Below are 18,605 nucleotides of genomic sequence, written 5' to 3' on the forward strand. Positions count from 1 at the left end.
CGGGCTAAACGTCATCATGCCGCGCGGCCGCGGAACGAATAGAGCCAAACAGTGTGACGGCTCCAGACTCTCAGGGTTGGGGCGGCGGCGGCGCCTGGGCTCTTCGTGAGCCGCCTGCTGACCGCAAGCCCCCCTCTCTTCCTCACCAAAGGGGGGCACAGGTGAGCTAACGGGGTGGAGGCGTGGCCCCTCTCCCACCCGCACCGCCTCGGGCCCTGCCCCCACGCAGGCTCCCGCCGAGGGGACTGAGTGGAGGGCTGTCAGCCCCGCTCCCGGGGCCTCCACCTGCCGTGCCAGGTGTCGGGGATTTGCGTCTTCTCCCTCCGATCGTACGCGGTCCGGAATCGGATGCTGCTCCTGAATCTGCCACGGCGGGACCCCTGTTACGGTGGTCTCTTTAAGTTGGGGCGGGGGGAGGTGCTGGCGTTTCCCAGCGAGGCCAGCCCCGCGCTGTACTGGGATGACTCAGTTTGACCCTGAATGGTGCCAGCTGGTCCAGGCTAAGCCCGCTGAGAGCGCCCCGGAAATCTTCACAGCAGATGGGCTTTGTTCGGACCTTCCTGCTTCCCCAGAGTTGCACCCACGTTCAGAAGCATCATCTGCTTTGCTGACTCACCTCCACTTCTGGCGAGTGGGCTTGCAGCGCTGGTGAAAGGGTTGCTGAGAGTCATTACCCAGCAATATGCTGGCAGCAAACAGCAGTGAAAACTCAGGATGTTGTTTTTGCTATTCAGTCATGGTTGTGAGTTGTGGATGCTTATGGTTTTTCTTAAGTTATTTCAGAAAGGTTTGGATTCCAAGTAAAATAGAGTCTTTTAATAATGGCCCCCATTTTGCTCCCCAGAAGCTGTCATTGAAGAAAAAAAAAAAATGTGGTCAAAAAAGCCTGTCAACAATCAAGGGAGTACTTCTTGCATTGATCCCCATTCCTCCAGACTCATTTATTGTTTTTCCTCCTGTTTCCAGAATCCAAGGACCCCTTCCACTGTTTCTCCACATTGCTTAATGGGAGGCACGATGGCCCCCAAGGACATCATGACAAATACGCATGCCAAATCCATCCTCAATTCAATGAACTCCCTCAGGAAGAGTAACACCCTGTGTGATGTGACTCTGAGAGTGGAACAGAAAGACTTCCCTGCCCACCGGATCGTGCTGGCCGCCTGCAGCGATTACTTTTGTGCCATGTTCACCAGTGAGGTAAGATACATACCCTTGTCATGGTCTCATTTCACTGGAGAAAAGTATAAGTTTGACAGGATGGTGGTTGGTGGGCATGCTCTGGCTACGATCTGCCACTCATCCATGCCTTAGTTGCTTCACCTCAACATTAGGGGTAATAGTAGTACATAATAATCTTGTTATTGTAACAGTTATTTGAGAAAATTACATATAAAATGCTTGGAATAGCATGTGGTGAAACACACTAATGTCAGCTGTGGGTTTTACTTAATGTTTTAAAATGTTTTCTTGCTTTTCTCCTCCTAGAGTTTAATATTTTAAATTGAATGCTAGGGGGAAATAGGGAGGAGGGAAGGACAGGGTTCAGCCCTCACCCCAGTTTTTTTAACAGTATGTGAAGAAGGTCGGTGTTCACTCTACTGATCTGGATTTTAGAGTGATTTCAAGCGAGAGGAAGAGAACTTAATGAAAAGATGCTGATCTGGGCAGAAGCAGTTAACAAAAGAGATTAGGAAAAGGTTGGCTTGACAAGAGATAAAGTGTTCAAAAAGTACGAAGAAAGGCTGCTTTAGTAATTGGTGAGACACTTAAAACATACAGTAAGACTATTGAATCAATGTCTTATGAGATTCTCTTAGAAAGCTGAAGAGAGAACAGCACTGTTGGGAGCATTTTCCCAGATGGAGAGACCCAAGAAAGGCTGACAGCTCCATCATTATCATTGTTTATTAAGGGAACATGCATAGCTATCCTCCACATGGCAGGCTCTAAAGGGTTATAATGAACAGGGCAGCGTGGATCAGGGAACTGCCTACTGGGCAGGGCTAGGGCCTGTTCTAACCCAGGTCAGGGAGGGTCATCAGAGGTCTCTGAAGGGTCTTAGGAGAACCTAACCCGTCTAGCTGAAGAACCATGGAACAGTCTCTACCAGCGCTGCAACTTTTTCGGTTTTCAAGACCTCAAGTCTGATTTTTTAAAATTATTTATTGATTTTAGAGGGAGAGAAACATCGAGAATCAAACTCATTGTTTAATTCTCATATGTGCACTGACCAGGGGGGATTGAACCCACAACCTTGGCATATTGGGACAATGCTCTATTCAACTGAGTTACCCAGCCAGGGTAAAGTCTGATTTTGATTTTTTTTTTCTTTTGTGTGTGTGTGACAGAGACAGAGAGACAGACAGATAGGGACAGACAGGCAGGAAGAGAGAGAGATGAGAAGCATCAGTTCTTCGTTGCAGCTCCCTAGTTGTTCATTGGTTGCTTTCTCATATGTGCCTTGACCAAGAGGCTCCAGCAGAATGAGTGACCCTTTGCTCAAGCCAGCGACCTTGGGCTTCAAGCCAGCGATCTTGGGCTTCAAGCCAGCGGCCTTTGGGCTCAAGTTAGCGACCCTGGGGTCATGTCTATGATCCCACACTCAAGCCAGCAACCCCACGCTCAAGCCAGATGAGCCCATGTTCAAGCCAGTGACCTCAGGGTTTCGAACCTGGGTCCTCCACATCCCAGTCTTATGCTCTGTCCACTGCACCACTGCCTGGTCAGGCTGATTTTGAATTTTTTTAAATTTATTTATTGATTTGAGAGATCAATTTGTTGTTCCACCTAGTTGTGCACACATTCTTGTTGCTTCTTATATGTGCCCTGTCTAGGGATCGAACCCACAACCTTGGTGTATCAGGATGATGCACTATCTAACTGAGCTACCTGACAAGAGCTGATTTTTAATTTTTAAATAAATTATCTTGATTTTTTTTTTTAAGCTTGAGTTTTGAGTACACCACTTTCTGGTATACCTATACCTAAAATATTTCAGCCTGACCAGGCGGTGGCGCAGTAGATAGAGCATCAGACTGGGACGCGGAGGACCCAGGTTTGAGACCCCGAGGTTGCCAGCTTGAACGCGGGCTCATTTGGCTTGAGCAAAAGGCTCACCAGCTTGGACCCAAGGTGGCTGGTTCAAGCAAGGAGTTATTCAGTCTGCTGAAGGCCCGCGGTCAAGGCACATATGAGAAAGCAATCAATGAACAACTAAGGTGTTGCAACGGCAACAAAAAAACTGATGATTGATGCCTCTCATCTCTCTCCGTTCCTGTCTGTCCCTATCTATCCCTCTCTCTGACTCTCCCTTGGTCCCTGTAAAAATAAATAAATAAATAAATAAAATATTTCATTATGGTAACACTTTTTAAAAATCTTAAAATTTTTTGGCCCTGGCCGGTTGGCTCAGCGGTAGAGCGTCGGTCTGGCGTGCGGGGGACCCGGGTTCGATTCCCGGCCAGGGCACATAGGAGAAGTGCCCATTTGCTTCTCCAACCCCCCCCTCCTTCCTGTCTCTCTTCCCCTCCCGCAGCCAAGGCTCCATTGGAGCAAAGATGGCCCGGGCGCTGGGGATGGCTCCTTGGCCTCTGCCCCAGGCGCTAGAGTGGCTCTGGTCGTGGCAGAGCATCGCCCGTGGTGGGCGTGCCGGGTGGATCCCGGTCGGGCGCATGCCGGAGTCTGTCTGACTGTCTCTCCCCGTTTCCAGCTTCAGAAAAAAATACAAAAAAAAAAAAAAATTCTTAAAATTTTTTTTTCAAAACCTTTAATCCAATATACAAAAAAAAAATTTTTTTTAATTTATTGATTTTTAGAGAGAGGTAGAAGGGAGAGAGAGAGAAACATCGATCTGTAGCTGTATGTGCCTTGATCAGAAACCTCTGCATATCAAGGCGATGTAGTAATCAACCGAGCTATCCAGCTAGGGCTTAAAAATCTTTTAACCACTAGTTTTTCTTTCATTAATTCTGTCACCTCAGTGAAGATGTTGCTGCTGGTCTTAGAAGAAGAGGTGTATCATAATAGTGACAGTAGCTGCCTTTCACTGGCCAGGACTGTGTTAGGTGTTTATTATGCCTTATTCACCCTAGGGCTAGATGTTACCAGCTCATTTTACAAATGAAGAAACAAGGTCTCACATATTAAATGACCTGCCCAAAGTCACATGGCTTGTAACTGGTAGAGGTGGGATTTAATCCTAACTTTTCTGACTCTAAAGCCTGAATAGTTTTTAATTACTCTGCCCCCTCAACCTCTGAAATGTGGGTTTTATATTCTGTGACCTAATTTTAAAGGCAGAATAGTTTATGATGCTATGAGCCAGTGCTCGGTCACATGGCGGGGAGGAAAAATGTGGAAACCTGACAGATCCTTCCAGCTAATCCAGGCTAATTTTAAATGATCTTGTATAATATAACATTACAGATCCCTGTCCTATACAGTCCTCCACAGTATTTGCCCAGGAGCATCAGGAGTTGACAGTCAGCTAGGTGAGGAGAGTGCCACCCAGCTGCTGCTGAGCCTGCAGTGTGAGTAGAGGAAGACTTGATGGCCGATTATGAGTAGTGCATCCTCTTCCTGCTCCGCTTGAAGAAAGTCTCTGTCTTCTCTCTTTTTCTGCACATTCAGACTTTAGTGTGGACTTCTGTAAAAGAATTCTTTTATTTTGTTCTTATCAGTGATTAGTTTGTAGTCTTTTTATTTTTAATTGACATCAAGCAAGAAAATGCCAGATGGTTTTGCCTTTCTTTCTTTTTCTTTTTCTTTTTTTTTTTTTTTTTTTTTTGTGGCAGAGACAGAGAGAGTCAGAGAGAGGGACAGATAGGGACAGACAGACAGGAAGGGAGAGAGATGAGAAACATCAATTCTTCATTGCAGCTCCTTAGTTGTTCATTGATTGATTTCTCATCTGTGTCTTGACCGGGGGCCTTCAGCAGACCAAGTAACCCCTTGCTCAAGCCAGCGACCTTGGGCTCAAGCTGGTGAGCCTTGCTCAAACCAGATGAGCCCGTGCTCAAGCTGGTGACCTTTGGGTCTCGAACCTGGGTCCTCCACATCCCAGTCCGACACTCTATCCACTGCGCCACCACCTGGTCAGGCTTGTCTTTATTTTTAAGTGTAATTAGTACTTGTAATTCCAGGGATATATTCTAGACTAAATATACCACCAATGATTCAGTAATCCCAAAATCGAGTCAACCCAATATCTTGCAAAGTATCAAACAACTCAGTTGTATTCAGACAGTGTCACAGCAGAAGGTCCCTGAAGATGACCTGTGTGTTCCTAGTTGTCATTAGCAGATGTGGTCTGGGGACAGGTTAAGACTGTCCTGGGTAGTTCCGGAGGGTCTGGAGGGACAGAGAAGCCATGGGGTTCTCTACAAGCATGATATTTTATTAAAATTTTGCGTTTTACCTTCAAGGGTCTTGAACACTAGTGGTATGTTCATGGAACTGTTGCATTCTATTCTGTGTTACATCTATGTTTGTTTTAATACAAAAGCAGCGTTTTAAGTTATTCACCAGTAAAATTGATATTCCAGGAAAGTGACACCCACCTCAGGGTGTGCTCCTGGGTTATAGTTTCTCTCCCCTATTGGAATAACTACAAATATATGTCATATTGGCTTTATACAAACAAAGAAAATAGACCATAATTTTTAAAAAAGATATGTATTCATTTAGTATGTATTCTTAACATCCCCTCGGGCTCCCGGAAATGAGATGCTGCCTTTATCTTGGGGAATTATAACCATTATTTTATACCCACTGAATTTTCAGCTTTCAGAGAAGGGGAAACCTTATGTCGATATCCAGGGTTTAACTGCCTCTACCATGGAAATCCTGTTGGACTTTGTGTACACAGAAACGGTGCATGTGACAGTGGAAAATGTGCAAGAACTGCTCCCGGCAGCCTGTCTGCTCCAACTGAAAGGTACAAGTGCTACCACTGTTCATGCTAGGGTGGCCCTGGGATGTTTAAAACAAAGAGTATCGCCTGACCAGGCGGTGGCGCAGTGGATAGAGCGTCAGACTGGGATGTGGAGGACCCAGGTTCGAGACCCCGAGGTTGCCAGTTTGAGCGCGGGCTCATCTGGCTTGAGCAAAAAGCTCGCCAGCTTGGACCCAAGGTCGCTGGCTTGAGCAAGGGGTTATTCGGTCTGCTGAAGGCCCACGGTCAAGGCACATATGAGAAAGCAATCAATGAACAACTAAGGTGTCACAATGCGCAACAAAAAACTAATGATTGATGCTTCTCATCTCTCCGTTCCTGTCTGTCTGTCCCTGTCTATCCCCCACTCTGACTCTCTCTCTGTCTCTGTAAAAAAATAAAATAAAATAAAACAAAGAGTATCAACTTAATCATGAAAATTTTGTCAACCAGTTTCACGTTTACTGCGCATGGCACTAAGATCAGGTTTTCAGTCTCAATAGAGAGGGGCCTATCCCATTGTATTTGGCTCTTTAGATGTGATCATCTACACTTGCTCTGTTTTCAGAAAAATGAAAGAGGAGATGACATGTGTTTTTCTGCATGTATATATACAATAGCCCTCAAGGAAACGAGAAACCAATATTGTTCGTTGCCCTCGTAGAGGAGGTGAGATGGCCAGAGAGACAGGGAGGCAAGGGGTACTATTCATAGGAAATCTTTTGTACATTTAATTTTTTGAAACATATAAAGTATTTTTAAAAATGAAAGGGTAAAGTTTTCACCGGGCTAATGATGGTGCCCCATCCAGGGTCCAGTCTGCTTTCTTAATCTCCAGTGATGTTTCTGTTACTTTCAGTTTCCAATACATGGCTGAAGCAGTGTGATGCTCGTGCACTACTGCAGAGCTATAAAATTAAGTTTATACTCTGAACTTTTCAGTTAAAGAAACATGAGATAGTTATTAGTATCTCATTTTCTTTTTCTTCACAGGAATCTTTTCGTAAATTTAAAAATATTATTTTTTTACTTTTTCCATTTGATGTTCAATATTATATTAGTTTCCAGTGTACAGCATAGTGCTTACACATTTATATAATTTACAAGGTAATTTTCACATAGAGTAGAAATTAGGTACATTATGCTGAATTATAATAGGTTTTATAGCTTGATTCTCTAAGAGTTTTATAGGCTTTTTTGCGTCATTGTGCCATTGTCTGTAGAAGCATTTTGTTTTGCTATACTTGTTGTGAAGGCCTTGCTGGAGGAGGTCATGTAGCACACAACACAGAAGTAGGGTTTGAATCCCTGAGGCACAAACTCCCAGCCTGATCCCAAGGTGCAGACCAGGGCCCCTCTGACACTGAGGAGAGAAGATGTGTACAAGGTCAAGTGACCTGATCAAGTGTCCTGAAGTGTTCACTGTCTGTTTGTCCTAGGTGTGAAGCAAGCCTGCTGTGAGTTCTTAGAAAGTCAACTGGACCCTTCTAATTGCCTGGGTATCAGGGATTTTGCTGAAACTCACAGTTGTGTTGATCTGATGCAAGCCGCTGAGGTCTTCAGCCAGAAGCACTTTCCTGAAGTGGTACAGCATGAAGAATTCATCCTCCTAAGTCAAGGGGAGGTGGAAAAGCTAATCAAGTGTGATGAAATCCAGGTACAGATTTGGCTTTGTACTGTGGCTTCTCCAAGACCAGCTGTTACAAAACTTGGAACATGCAGGGTGAAGTCACTGTGTTTCTGTAGCAGGGCTCTTCAGTTAAGTATCCACATTGACTCCACAGGATTCGTTAAATGCCCTTGAAAGTATAGGCCAGTTTCTTTTGCATATTTATGGGAGGGAGTTCACCACCTCCCTGAATGAAATGGATAGTCCTAGTGGTTAAAAATCACTACTCTACAGAGTGGATACAGCAGAGACTGGAAGGAAGGTAGGTTTTGGAAGGAAGGTAGGTTTCTTTGTTGCCCATTCACTCATCTTAAAAACAGCTGTCACGCCTGACCAGGCGGTGGCGCAGTGGATAGAGCGTCGGACTGGGATGCTGAGGACCCAGGTTCGAGACCCCAAGGTCGCCAGCATGAGCATGGGGTTATCTGGTTTGAGAAAAAGCTCACCAGCTTGGACCGAAGGTCACTGGCTCGAGCAAGGGGTTACTCGGTCTGCTGAAGGCCCGTGGTCAAGGCATATATGAGAAAGCAATTAATAAACAACTAAGGTGTTGCAACGCGCAACAAAAAACTAATGATTGATGCTTCTCATCTTTCCGTTCCTGTCTGTCTGTCCCTCCGTTCCTCTCTGTCTCTGTAAAAAAAAAAACACCTGTCAGGAACATCTGCCACACAGCAGCCAAAGTGCCAGGTTCTGTGGATCCAGAAGTAAAATACAGTTTTTGTTTTCAAAGAATTCATAGTACAGTGGTAGAAAGACCAAAAATAAAAATTATCATCGAGTGTAATGAGAGTAACAAGCCTATTCAAAGTGAGGACATTATGTAGAAGAAAGAAGAATAAACCTAGGTTTAAATAAGATTGAAAAGGAAGGGACGGCCTGACCAGGCAGTGGCGCAGTGGATAGAGCGTCGGACTGGGATGCGGAGGACCCAGGTTCAAGACCCCAAGGTCGCCAGCTTGAGCACATGCTCATCTGGTTTGAGCAAAGCTTGGACCCTAGGTCACTGGCTTGAGCAAGGGGTTACTCAGTCTGCTGAAGGCCCACGGTCAAGGCACATATGAGAAAGCAATCAATGAGCAACTAAGGTATCGCAACAAAAAACTGATGATTGGTGCTTCTCATCTCTCTTCGTTCCTGTCTGTCTGTCCCTATCTATCCCTCTCTCTCTGTCTCTGTAAAAAAAAATAATAAAATTTAAAAAAAAAAAAAAAAAAAAAGAAAAGGAAGGGACAACGGTTGAAGACCAAGAGCAGGAGCCAGGTGCCAAGTGCCTCATGGGGGACGAGGGAGTAAGGAAGGGACCTGTGCCCTGGGCAGTATTGCAGTGCTCACTGCTGAGGGAACTTCAGTAACTTCCAGTTCCAAGTCATCATCCCAGGACTCAGCACAGTTTTTATTGCATGTAGGTCTGAGGTTCGTGAGAGATCCAGCATAGAGCTAATTGATGTCAAGAAGCCCAGGGCCTTCATCTCCAGGGGCCCAGTTCTGTAATCTAGTTCCTCCTGCAGAATACCTAGCAGAGCCAAGTGATGAGATAAAAGTTCACCTGTTGGTTTTGTTCCCTCTTGCTCCCTTTGGATAATATAAAATGAATTTTTTTAAAAATTCATTTTAGAGAAGGGAGACAGAGAGATAGATAGAGAAGAGGGGAGGAGCAGGAAGCATCAAGTCCCATATGCGCCTTGACCAGGCAAGCCAGGGTTTTGAACCGGTAACCTTAGCATTCCAGGTCGACACTTTATCCACTGCGCCACCACAGGTCAGGCGTAAAATGAATTTCAAATAAGTAGATTTCCAGACATTAGTGGCTCCTCAATTTAAAGGGTTCTCAGCTTTTGGCCCTTCTAAACTGTTTTACACATGGTCATCAGGGTGACCCTTGACAACATCACTGTGATCTACTCACTAGCATGCTGGAAACCTTTTCATGATTCCAGTTGGTCTTAGAGAACAGTCCAGTCTCTGGTGCTGTGGCGGGCCCTTGTTTGCTTCTGCAGCTGACCTTTCACTGTCCATCCCCCAGTCATCCTGCACCAGCCTCTCAGTTCCCAAGCGGTTAGTGCTACTTTGCTCTGGGGCTGTGCTGTCCATCCCAGGAGCCACTGGAACACTTGACACGTGACTCGTGTGACTGAGGGGCTGAGTTTTTAATTTGACTTAACTTTAATTAATGTAATGCAGTTGCCACACGTGGCTGGTGGCTGCTATATTGGACCGTGCAGCTCTAGGTTTGGGCTGTGCTCTTCTGTCTGCCTCGGAGGCCTCTCGCTCTCCCTGGCTAGCTCTGCTCATTCATCAGACTTCAGTCTCTTGCGTCTGCAGGGAGGCCTTCCCCGACCCATCAGTCAGAATTAGGAAATTTTGTGTTTTTCTGTTTCATAGCCCAAGCAGGATTGTCCTCTTTCTGATTTAACAGTGATTTCCCCACTTAAGAGCACAGTTCATGTCTCACTCACTCACCACTGAGGAACCAGCCTCCAGCACTGTGCCTGGCACTTCGTAGGTGTTCAGTAAACCCATCTAATGAGTGGACATTCGGGAACATTTTCTCTCTTTTCAGTTCTTAGGACAAGTACATCGAATGGTTTCTTTCTGCAGGTACTGTCACACTCTGAAAGGTGTCTGTTAGGACAGATACACTCAGGCAGGTGGGAGGGACGCTGGACCGTATGCCATTGTCTTTGGAAGGTCCTAGATGTTCTGACACCTGATGCTGTTCCAGGGAAAGAGTATTGGGGTTTTTTTGTGGTGTCTTACCTTGTCCACTTTGTCACATGTAAGCTCAGACCTGGGTTGCCCAGGTGGTCATTGTGTATGTTGTCTCAAGTAGCTCAATGCCTGATACATAGCAGTTGCTCAGATGCTGACCGTGTAGTGAGAAGCCTGGTGGGGGTGGGGAGCAAATCTGGAGACCATTAGACAGCACTCAGCCATGAGAGTGACCAAAGAGCCAGTTTTGATCAGGGCAACAGATTTTCCCCCACCCTTTCAGAATGACCTTAGAAATGACCAGAAAAAAGTTCAGGAACGGGAAAAATTCTGAAGTAAAAATCAGCCTGGCCTGACTGGGCGGTGGCACAGTGGATAGAGTGTTGGATTGGGATGCGGAGGACGCAGGTTCAAGACTCCGAGGGCGCCAGCTTGAGCGCGGGCTCATCTAGTTTGAGCAAAGCTCACCAGCTTGGACCCAAGGTTGCTGGCTCAAGCAAGGGGTTACTCGATCTGCTGCAGCCCCACGGTCAAGGCACATATGAGAAAGCAATCAATGAACAACTAAGGAGTTGCAACGAAAAACTAATGATTGATGCTTCTCATCTCTCTCCGTTCCTGTCTGTCTGTCCCTATCAATCCCTCTCTCCGACTCTCTGTCACTGTAAAAAAACAAAACAAAACAAAAAACCAGCCTGTTACTGAGGGTTTATTAGGCACTCTCCATCTTAAATATTTTACCCCATTTGACTATAATCTTTTTCCTGGTCTTAGTGAGTTATATCTGAAAAGATTGTTTACCCAAGAACCTAGCTATTTCTGGAAGATGGGAAATAACGGTGCCATGGGATGGGGAACAAGAAGGAAAAAGCAAGCATGGCGACTCTCTGAGCTCGTGCGGTGACGGGCAGAGCAAAGAGCTGGTACGTATAATTGTCTGACAGGTGGATTCTGAAGAACCAGTCTTTGAGGCCGTCATCAACTGGGTGAAGCACGCCAAGAAGGAGCGAGAAGAATCCCTGCCTGACCTGCTGCAGTATGTCCGGATGCCCCTGCTGACCCCTAGGTACATCACAGACGTTATAGATGCTGAGGTGAGTCATGGAAGACACAGGGTCCCAGACTTTGAATATCTCCTGTAGCCTAGTGTAACCTTGAGCTTTTTCATCATCTCTGGAAACTCACGGTGTAGTTATTACCAGGAGCCTCTTGGAACCACGAGACTATAGAAACTGGTTTCTATATTAAGTTAATTATAAGTGAATCATAAATGTGCCCTTTATACTCACAACCTCAGCGGCGGCTGTGCTCACTCTGCTCCTGTTCCAGCCTTTCATCCGCTGCAGTCTCCAGTGCAGGGACCTGGTCGATGAAGCGAAGAAGTTTCATCTGAGGCCTGAGCTACGAAGTCAGATGCAGGGACCCAGGACAAGGGCTCGTCTAGGTAAGGTGGTGTCTTGGCAGAATACTGCCTCTTGCCAGGTGGCATGACATAGTTGAAAAGTACATTCTATAAAAAATACAAAGACTTTGCCGGACTAGCACAGTGGGTAGAGCGTCAACCTGGGATGCTGAGGTCCCAGGTTCAACCTGATGTCACTCTACCTTGAGCCCAAAGGTCACTGGCTCAAGCAAGGAGTCACTGGCTAGATCCGCCACCTTCCCCCAAACCCCCTGTCAAGGCACATATGAGAAAGCATTCAATGAACAACTAAAGTGCCACAACTATAAGTTGATGCTTCTCATCTCTCTCCCTTCCTGTGTACTCTCTCGCGCGTGTGCCAAAAAAAAAAAAGTGTTCACGGAGAAGAGATATTTAAATTTTATCACTTGGGTCTTATGCCACAACTCTCAACTTTTTTCAGACAAGGTTAGGAGAGTGTCTTTCATTACAAAACCTCCCATTTTGAGTTACAAGCAGAGAAGGGCAGGGAGCTCCTCTTGACTCCTGCCTGCACACAGAACCTCAGTTGGTGTGTCAGCCACAGTTACCTACGTGGGCTGAAATGATTTGGTGGAATGTTCTGTCTTCTGCAGTTTTAATGTTGTCTAGAAATTTAAATTTCAGAGATTTGGGTCCTCAAGAGCTAGAGTCTCAAGAAGAAGGAATTTCCCATTAGGCAACCTTACAGTGAACCTTCTGTTTCAGATTGCTTCTCTGGGCCATGTAAAACAAGACATCGTAGAACTTTTTACTTAGACTTCCCTATGAATGTTTACCCAGCCAGGGATGGTGATGTGACCTGCCTTTTTCTCCCTTATTCCTCAGGAGCCAATGAAGTGCTGCTGGTGGTTGGTGGCTTCGGAAGCCAACAGTCTCCCATCGATGTGGTAGAGAAATATGACCCCAAGACTCAGGAGTGGAGCTTTTTACCAGTAAGTAAGGGTGGAACCAGTCATGAGAAAAGAGCTCACATGTCCTCAGTCCCTGGATCTGGGTCAAAAATAACCTAGCCCTAAAAATAGGAAAGCCTAGTAACTGCATAGTGTTCCTTCCAACAATGTCATGCACAAAGTAGGTACTCAATAAATAGTTACTATTTAGATCAGGTTAGATTTCAGAAACGCCAGTGTCCAGTATCAGTGCCTTCCTGCACTGTCTGCAACTCCCAGCATGCTCCAGTGTCGTGCTCTGTGACCCTGGGCTCAGTGCTAAGTTCTATTAAATTGAATTCAAGTTTGTATCTTTTTTCTTGGAATATCTCTGTTTCAGTGGTGAAAGAACAATGGAAATCTTTTGATCAGTCTTCCTGACTTTTAGGGTCATTTGAGTCTTGGCTCTTTGATTAGCAATGCGATAAAACTTCCACTTTACGGAGGGATCTGTCTTTTTTTTTTTTTTCTTTTTTCTGAAGCTGGAAACGGGGAGAGACAGACAGACTCCCGAATGCGCCCAACCGGGATCCACCCAGCACGCCCACCATGCGGCGACGCTCTGCCCACCAGGGGGCGATGCTGTGCCCATCCTGGGGGTCGCCATGTTGCGACCAGAGCCACTCTAGCGCCTGAGGCAGCGGCCACAGAGCCATCCCCAGCGCCCGGGCCATCTTTGCTCCAATGGAGCCTTGGTTGCGGGAGGGGAAGAGAGAGACAGAGAGGAAAGCGCGGCGGAGGGGTGGAGAAGCAAATGGGCGCTTCTCCTGTGTGCCCTGGCCGGGAATCGAACCCGGGTCCTCCGCACGCTAGGCCAACGCTCTACTGCTGAGCCAACCGGCCAGGGCCGGAGGGATCTGTCTTTAGCCCAGAGCCCTGTGTAATAATAAGGAATCAGATATTGGATAACGGAAAGCCTTGGAAGGAGGCAGGTGTGCAGAAGGCTTGATATTAGAGCATCACAACAAGCAACAGGGTGTTGTTCAGTAGGCAGATGGCTGGACAAGTCACTGCCTGAAGAGTCCCTGCTGGCAAGTGAAGAAGTGGAGTCGTAGATAGAAACCAGAAGGAGAGCCAGAGGGATGCCTGAGGCTTGCGTGACGGAATGCTCTGCACCTCTTCTCTCCTGAATCCATAGAGCATCACTCGGAAGAGACGTTATGTGGCTTCCGTGTCTTTACACGACCGGATCTATGTCATTGGTGGCTATGATGGCCGTTCCCGCCTCAGTTCGGTGGAATGTCTAGACTACACAGCAGAGGAGGATGGGGTCTGGTACTCTGTAGCTCCGATGAACGTCCGCCGAGGCCTTGCCGGCGCCACCACCCTGGGAGGTAGGCCTGGTGTGTAGAACGCTGTGTCCGTGCTGTTGCAGCTGGATTGCAGTTCATACCTCCCCATTGTCTGGCAGGAGCACGAAATGTGCTGGGCACTGGTGAGGTCAGCTACTCTTTGCTGCGGACTTGTGTTATCAAAGCTGTTCCATGTTCACAGCACTTCCACACTGACAAGAACTTGTTGAATCAGGCTGCAACCTGCTGAGTGGGAAGTTGGCGCTTGGACTTCTGTGAACTGCAGCTGGTCTTTGAGTGCTTTGAGGATTCCATCTAACCCCACTGCTTTTATATGTCTTGACTGTGCTCTCTTCCTTGTCAATAAGACTTAAGTGACTTATCCCATAAGAAACACTTTGCTTTTGTTCCCAAACAGTTGAAGGACTAGTGGGGAATTGGTAGTGAAAAGAGTGATTAGAAATTTCTCCTTCCCTAATAGTCTATGATTTGTTCATTCCGAGCAGATATGATCTATGTCTCCGGAGGCTTTGACGGGAGCAGGCGTCATACCAGTATGGAACGCTATGACCCCAACATTGACCAGTGGAGCATGCTGGGAGATATGCAGACAGCCCGGGAAGGCGCTGGGCTGGTGGTGGCTGGCGGAGTGATCTACTGTCTAGGTATTGAGCCGGGGAGGCAGGGATGGGAGAGGAAGTAAGGAGTGGCAGCCTTTGGGGGGAATCCCTTCTGACCAGAATTAAGGTCATAGATGACCTTGAACTAAAAGCCCTGGTCTATCCCAGTATAGTTTTTTTTAACTGGGATTATCTTTTTCATGAAAGCAGAACATGGGATACTATCAGATTTCTCTTTGAATTATTAGAACTCTTGCGGGAGAACTGTGACCAAAGAATTAGTTTGTAGCACACAGAGAAAGGCAGATTGGGAATGGTTGTCAAGATTTGTCATTCTTTCTGCAATGGCATCTGCTTGTCTTTCAGGAGGATATGATGGCTTAAATATTTTAAATTCAGTTGAGAAATATGATCCCCATACAGGACACTGGACTAATGTTACACCAATGGCCACCAAGCGCTCTGGTAAGACCCGCCAGGTCTAAGGAAGGGGACAGTACCATGCTCACGTGTTTGCTTGTGTGGTGGTGGTGCCATCACAGGACAGCCAGTCAGTTAATGTTGTATTTCCTCTTCACTTGACTTCAGTGAAACACTAGTCAGATTCAGTTCTCCTCATTGCCTCTTTCTTCTAACATCATGAGAATAGACAACTGAGACTTCGAGTATATACATTTGAGGGCAAAGCCTTTTTGTTTTGTTCATTTTTTATGTCCATGTTCTTTCCCTGCAGTCTGTCATGACTGCTACAGCCTTGTGTGTTTAGCACATGTTGCATGGATGAGTGCAGACAAAGTCTAACACACACACACACACAAGCTTCCTGCAGCGAGTAACAGGGCTCTAACACAGGAGGCGCCATGCTGTTCTGATCCAGAACCAGTCACAACTCCTTTCCTTCCGCCTTCATTGCCTTCTTTTTTCTACTTCCTTTTTTTCTGCTAATGAAGAGGATTGGGCTTGGAATTAATGGAAGTGGGGTTGAGGACCATTTTGATTTTCCTTATTTCAACTCCCACCAGAAGGTTTACAGATGGGATAATCTGTGCTGGGCTAATGAATGCAGGCTTGTCTGGTTCTAGTGCACATCCCTGAGCTGCTCAAGAATTCAGTTAGCCATCAGTGACCACGTTTTTTCTAAAATTAAGATCCTCAGTTCAGTATTAGTAACTTGGCTATACCTTTTTCCCCAGGTGCAGGAGTAGCCCTGCTGAATGACCATATTTATGTAGTGGGGGGATTTGATGGCACAGCCCACCTTTCTTCCGTTGAAGCATACAACATTCGCACCGATTCCTGGACAGCTGTCACCTGCATGACCACCCCACGATGCTATGTGGGGGCCACAGTGCTTCGGGGCAGACTTTATGCAATTGCAGGGTAAGTATTTAAAAGCAGGATGGAGCCACTGCACAAGGGCAGCATGATCCAGTCCACATTGTTGAGTGGAGACAGGTTGTGGGTCAGGGTAGAGGTCTACATGGCAGCCTCAGTGTGGACATGTATAGAGAGGAACAGAACGTCATTTTCCCCTTTTGCTTCTTCCCCATTTAGATATGATGGGAACTCCCTGCTAAGCAGCATCGAGTGCTATGACCCCATCATCGACAACTGGGAAGTGGTGACATCCATGGGAACCCAGCGCTGTGACGCTGGTGTGTGTGTTCTCCGAGAGAAGTGACCTTTGTTGGAGCACCATCCAGAGCTAGTGACCAGTCCAGGGGCCAGTTTGCAGGAGAATCAAGGATCATTTCCAGAATGTCTATTTCTCACTGGGTACTCAGGGTGATTACAAGCACCGGTGCTGCGATGTTGGTCCTTATTTGACACACTCCCCCTCATGCCAGTACTTGTCCCCGAGTAGAGTGGGGAATGGACACTCACGGGAAGAGAATGTGCTCTGAGTGGATATGAGAGGTCAGGTCACCTCTCCTGTTCTAGGCAGCACTTTTTGGTCATTTCCAACGTACTGTGTGCTTAGGAGGGTATTATGTATGTTGTGTCTCGTATATTACAGAGATGAAAGTGAGTATGACCTACCAGACATGGGCAGTATCCAGCCTATGTCTGGATTTTAAGGATACCAGCTTGAGTGAACTTGATAAAATCCCAGTCTGTTTTCCAGAAATAAATATCTTTCCTAGTCTGCAGGCAGCTCATGCCAACATAGTTCCATTCTGGGGGAAACCAAAGGGAAGAGCCCTGTCACAGCTTTGGGGCTTGGGACAGATCTGTTGACACTCCCATGTGAGGACAGGGTTGCTGTATCAGAATGGAGTTTAGCATAAGGAACGTAACCTGAATTTGACAGAGTATGAATGAGCCTCACTCTCCAGTGAAGTATAGCCTGAAAGACTGAGGAGGGTGGCTATTTGAAAAGTATCCTGATTTCCCCATGTCCTTCTGGACTCCAGTGTGGCTTATCTCGGCACTGAAGCCTGTGGGAGAGAAAACAGAGAACAAGTCAGATGGGCAGAAGTGAAGTCAGTGTGGGACAAAGTAGAAAGTACCTGTGATTTCATATTTGTCTTACTCCCTGTCAGGGCTCATCTCTCCACGGCAAGGTTTGCCTGGAGTGGGTGAAAGACTTTCTTTGCTGAGTCAGATACCATGCTCTTACATTTCCAGACTATTTATTTGAGGAAGGGGTGGGGGTGCAGCAGTCTGGAAGTTCAGCTACTTGGTAGCTACTTGGTATTGCCCCATCCCTTTAAGGGCACACTTCTGCTGAGAGCTGGTTTTTACTGCTGTTTGGTACATTTCATCCTTTTCCTACTACAGGGTTTTCTTATCTGCCCTTAAAGTAAATTACATTCATCCCAGGACAGAATAATCAAAGGACAGCCAAAATGCCTGTGTTAGTCCAGCACCTGTTCTGAGCCACCATTCAAGGCTGTCCTGTATAACAATGAAATTCTTGCTCTATAGGTGTTGAGTGTGATGACCTAAACAAAGAAGGCACTTCCTCTTTATTTTGAAATTCCATTTTTATCTCCCCCTGAATTGACCTAGAGTTTATTTCCTTTGTATTTTTTTAAGAAAATAATAAAAACCATCTGTCTCAAATGCCTTAAAAGAGTTTGTGGTGAACCAGGTCTACAGACATTTGGGGCCCCTGAGTCTTGAACCTGTTCACCATGTGCTTGCCAGCTAACTACACTTCCTTTGTTAGACACAGGTAAGAGAGTCCCACCAGGAAAATGTTTATCTGGATTATCACTCACTGCTCACACTGGGAGTGTCCTTGAAAACCTAAAGGGAACCAAGAGGAGGCTCATTGAGGACCCACTTAAATTTCAGGGTTTAAGTCACCCAGCTCTTCTATCTGCTCCATCCTATGGCACGTGATAGACCAGCTCTGCAGAAGGCCTGCAGAACTGCGGAATCCAGGTACTCCCAGAGCAGAGGGATGGGGGACAAAGAGGAGTATCTGTTTGCTAGGAAGCCTGCCAGCCTTTCTAGAGCAGGTGGGCGGCGCCTGGTGGTGAAGCTGCAGCGTGAGCCCTGGCGGGGCAGCTCAGTCCTGATCTGCCAGGGTTGTGAGTTCGATCTGGTCCGGGCACACCAGGAACCAAACAGTGACAGTATGAATGAGTGGTACACAAATCGATGTTTCTCGCTCCCCTTTTCTCTAAAATCAATACATGGGGGAGGGGGGGATGAGGAAAAGCAGATGGGTTAAGTGACACGGTCCCAAGTTCAGGAACCCGTGGCCTGAAGCCCTGGGGCTCTAGCTTATCCAGGGTAAAAGAGTGACAGTCATACCTGGGCCTGTGCGCCCCACCTCTTCTCCGTGCCCAGCAGACAGGGAGGCCGTGACGCTGCGGAGCAGTTTCTGAAGCACGTCGTACCGCGCTGCGCCGCCAGCCGAGCGTCACTGAGAAAGGATGCGTCCCCAGCGGCCACCTGCAGGAGCCCCAGGGCGACCCATGTTCCATCTGCCGCCTCCAGCGACGTCCCTTCGCACTCTTAGCATTGAATTCAACCCTTAGGAAACAAGGGAG

The 18,605-nt window shown here is 46.8% G+C and overlaps 1 protein-coding gene across 1 annotated transcript; it reads left to right on the top strand.

Moving 5' to 3' along the window:
- The first annotated feature begins 7 nt into the window (after positions 1–7).
- KLHL12 (kelch like family member 12) lies at positions 8–17,677 on the top strand. The gene is made up of 12 exons (XM_066379299.1): positions 8–161; positions 967–1,200; positions 5,785–5,938; positions 7,375–7,592; positions 11,261–11,410; positions 11,646–11,760; positions 12,586–12,692; positions 13,828–14,023; positions 14,488–14,646; positions 14,968–15,066; positions 15,795–15,981; positions 16,156–17,677. The coding sequence occupies exons 2-12, from the start codon at positions 1,006–1,008 to the stop codon at positions 16,280–16,282; spliced, it is 1,707 nt and encodes a 568-aa protein (XP_066235396.1). The 5' UTR covers positions 8–161; positions 967–1,005; the 3' UTR covers positions 16,283–17,677.
- Positions 17,678–18,605: the final 928 nt, after the last annotated feature.

Source organism: Saccopteryx leptura, chromosome 1 (assembly GCF_036850995.1).
Source record: "Saccopteryx leptura isolate mSacLep1 chromosome 1, mSacLep1_pri_phased_curated, whole genome shotgun sequence".
Classification (NCBI taxonomy): Eukaryota; Metazoa; Chordata; class Mammalia; order Chiroptera; family Emballonuridae; genus Saccopteryx; species Saccopteryx leptura.

Bases quoted from the DNA above. Each gene is read 5' to 3' on its own strand.
- KLHL12 (XM_066379299.1), top strand. From the start codon at position 1,006: ATGGGAGGCACGATGGCCCCCAAGGACATCATGACAAATACGCATGCC. The intron at 5,939-7,374 runs GTACAAGTGCTA...TGTTTGTCCTAG, and splicing joins CTGTCTGCTCCAACTGAAAG to GTGTGAAGCAAGCCTGCTGT. The intron at 14,647-14,967 runs GTATTGAGCCGG...CTTGTCTTTCAG, and splicing joins CGGAGTGATCTACTGTCTAG to GAGGATATGATGGCTTAAAT.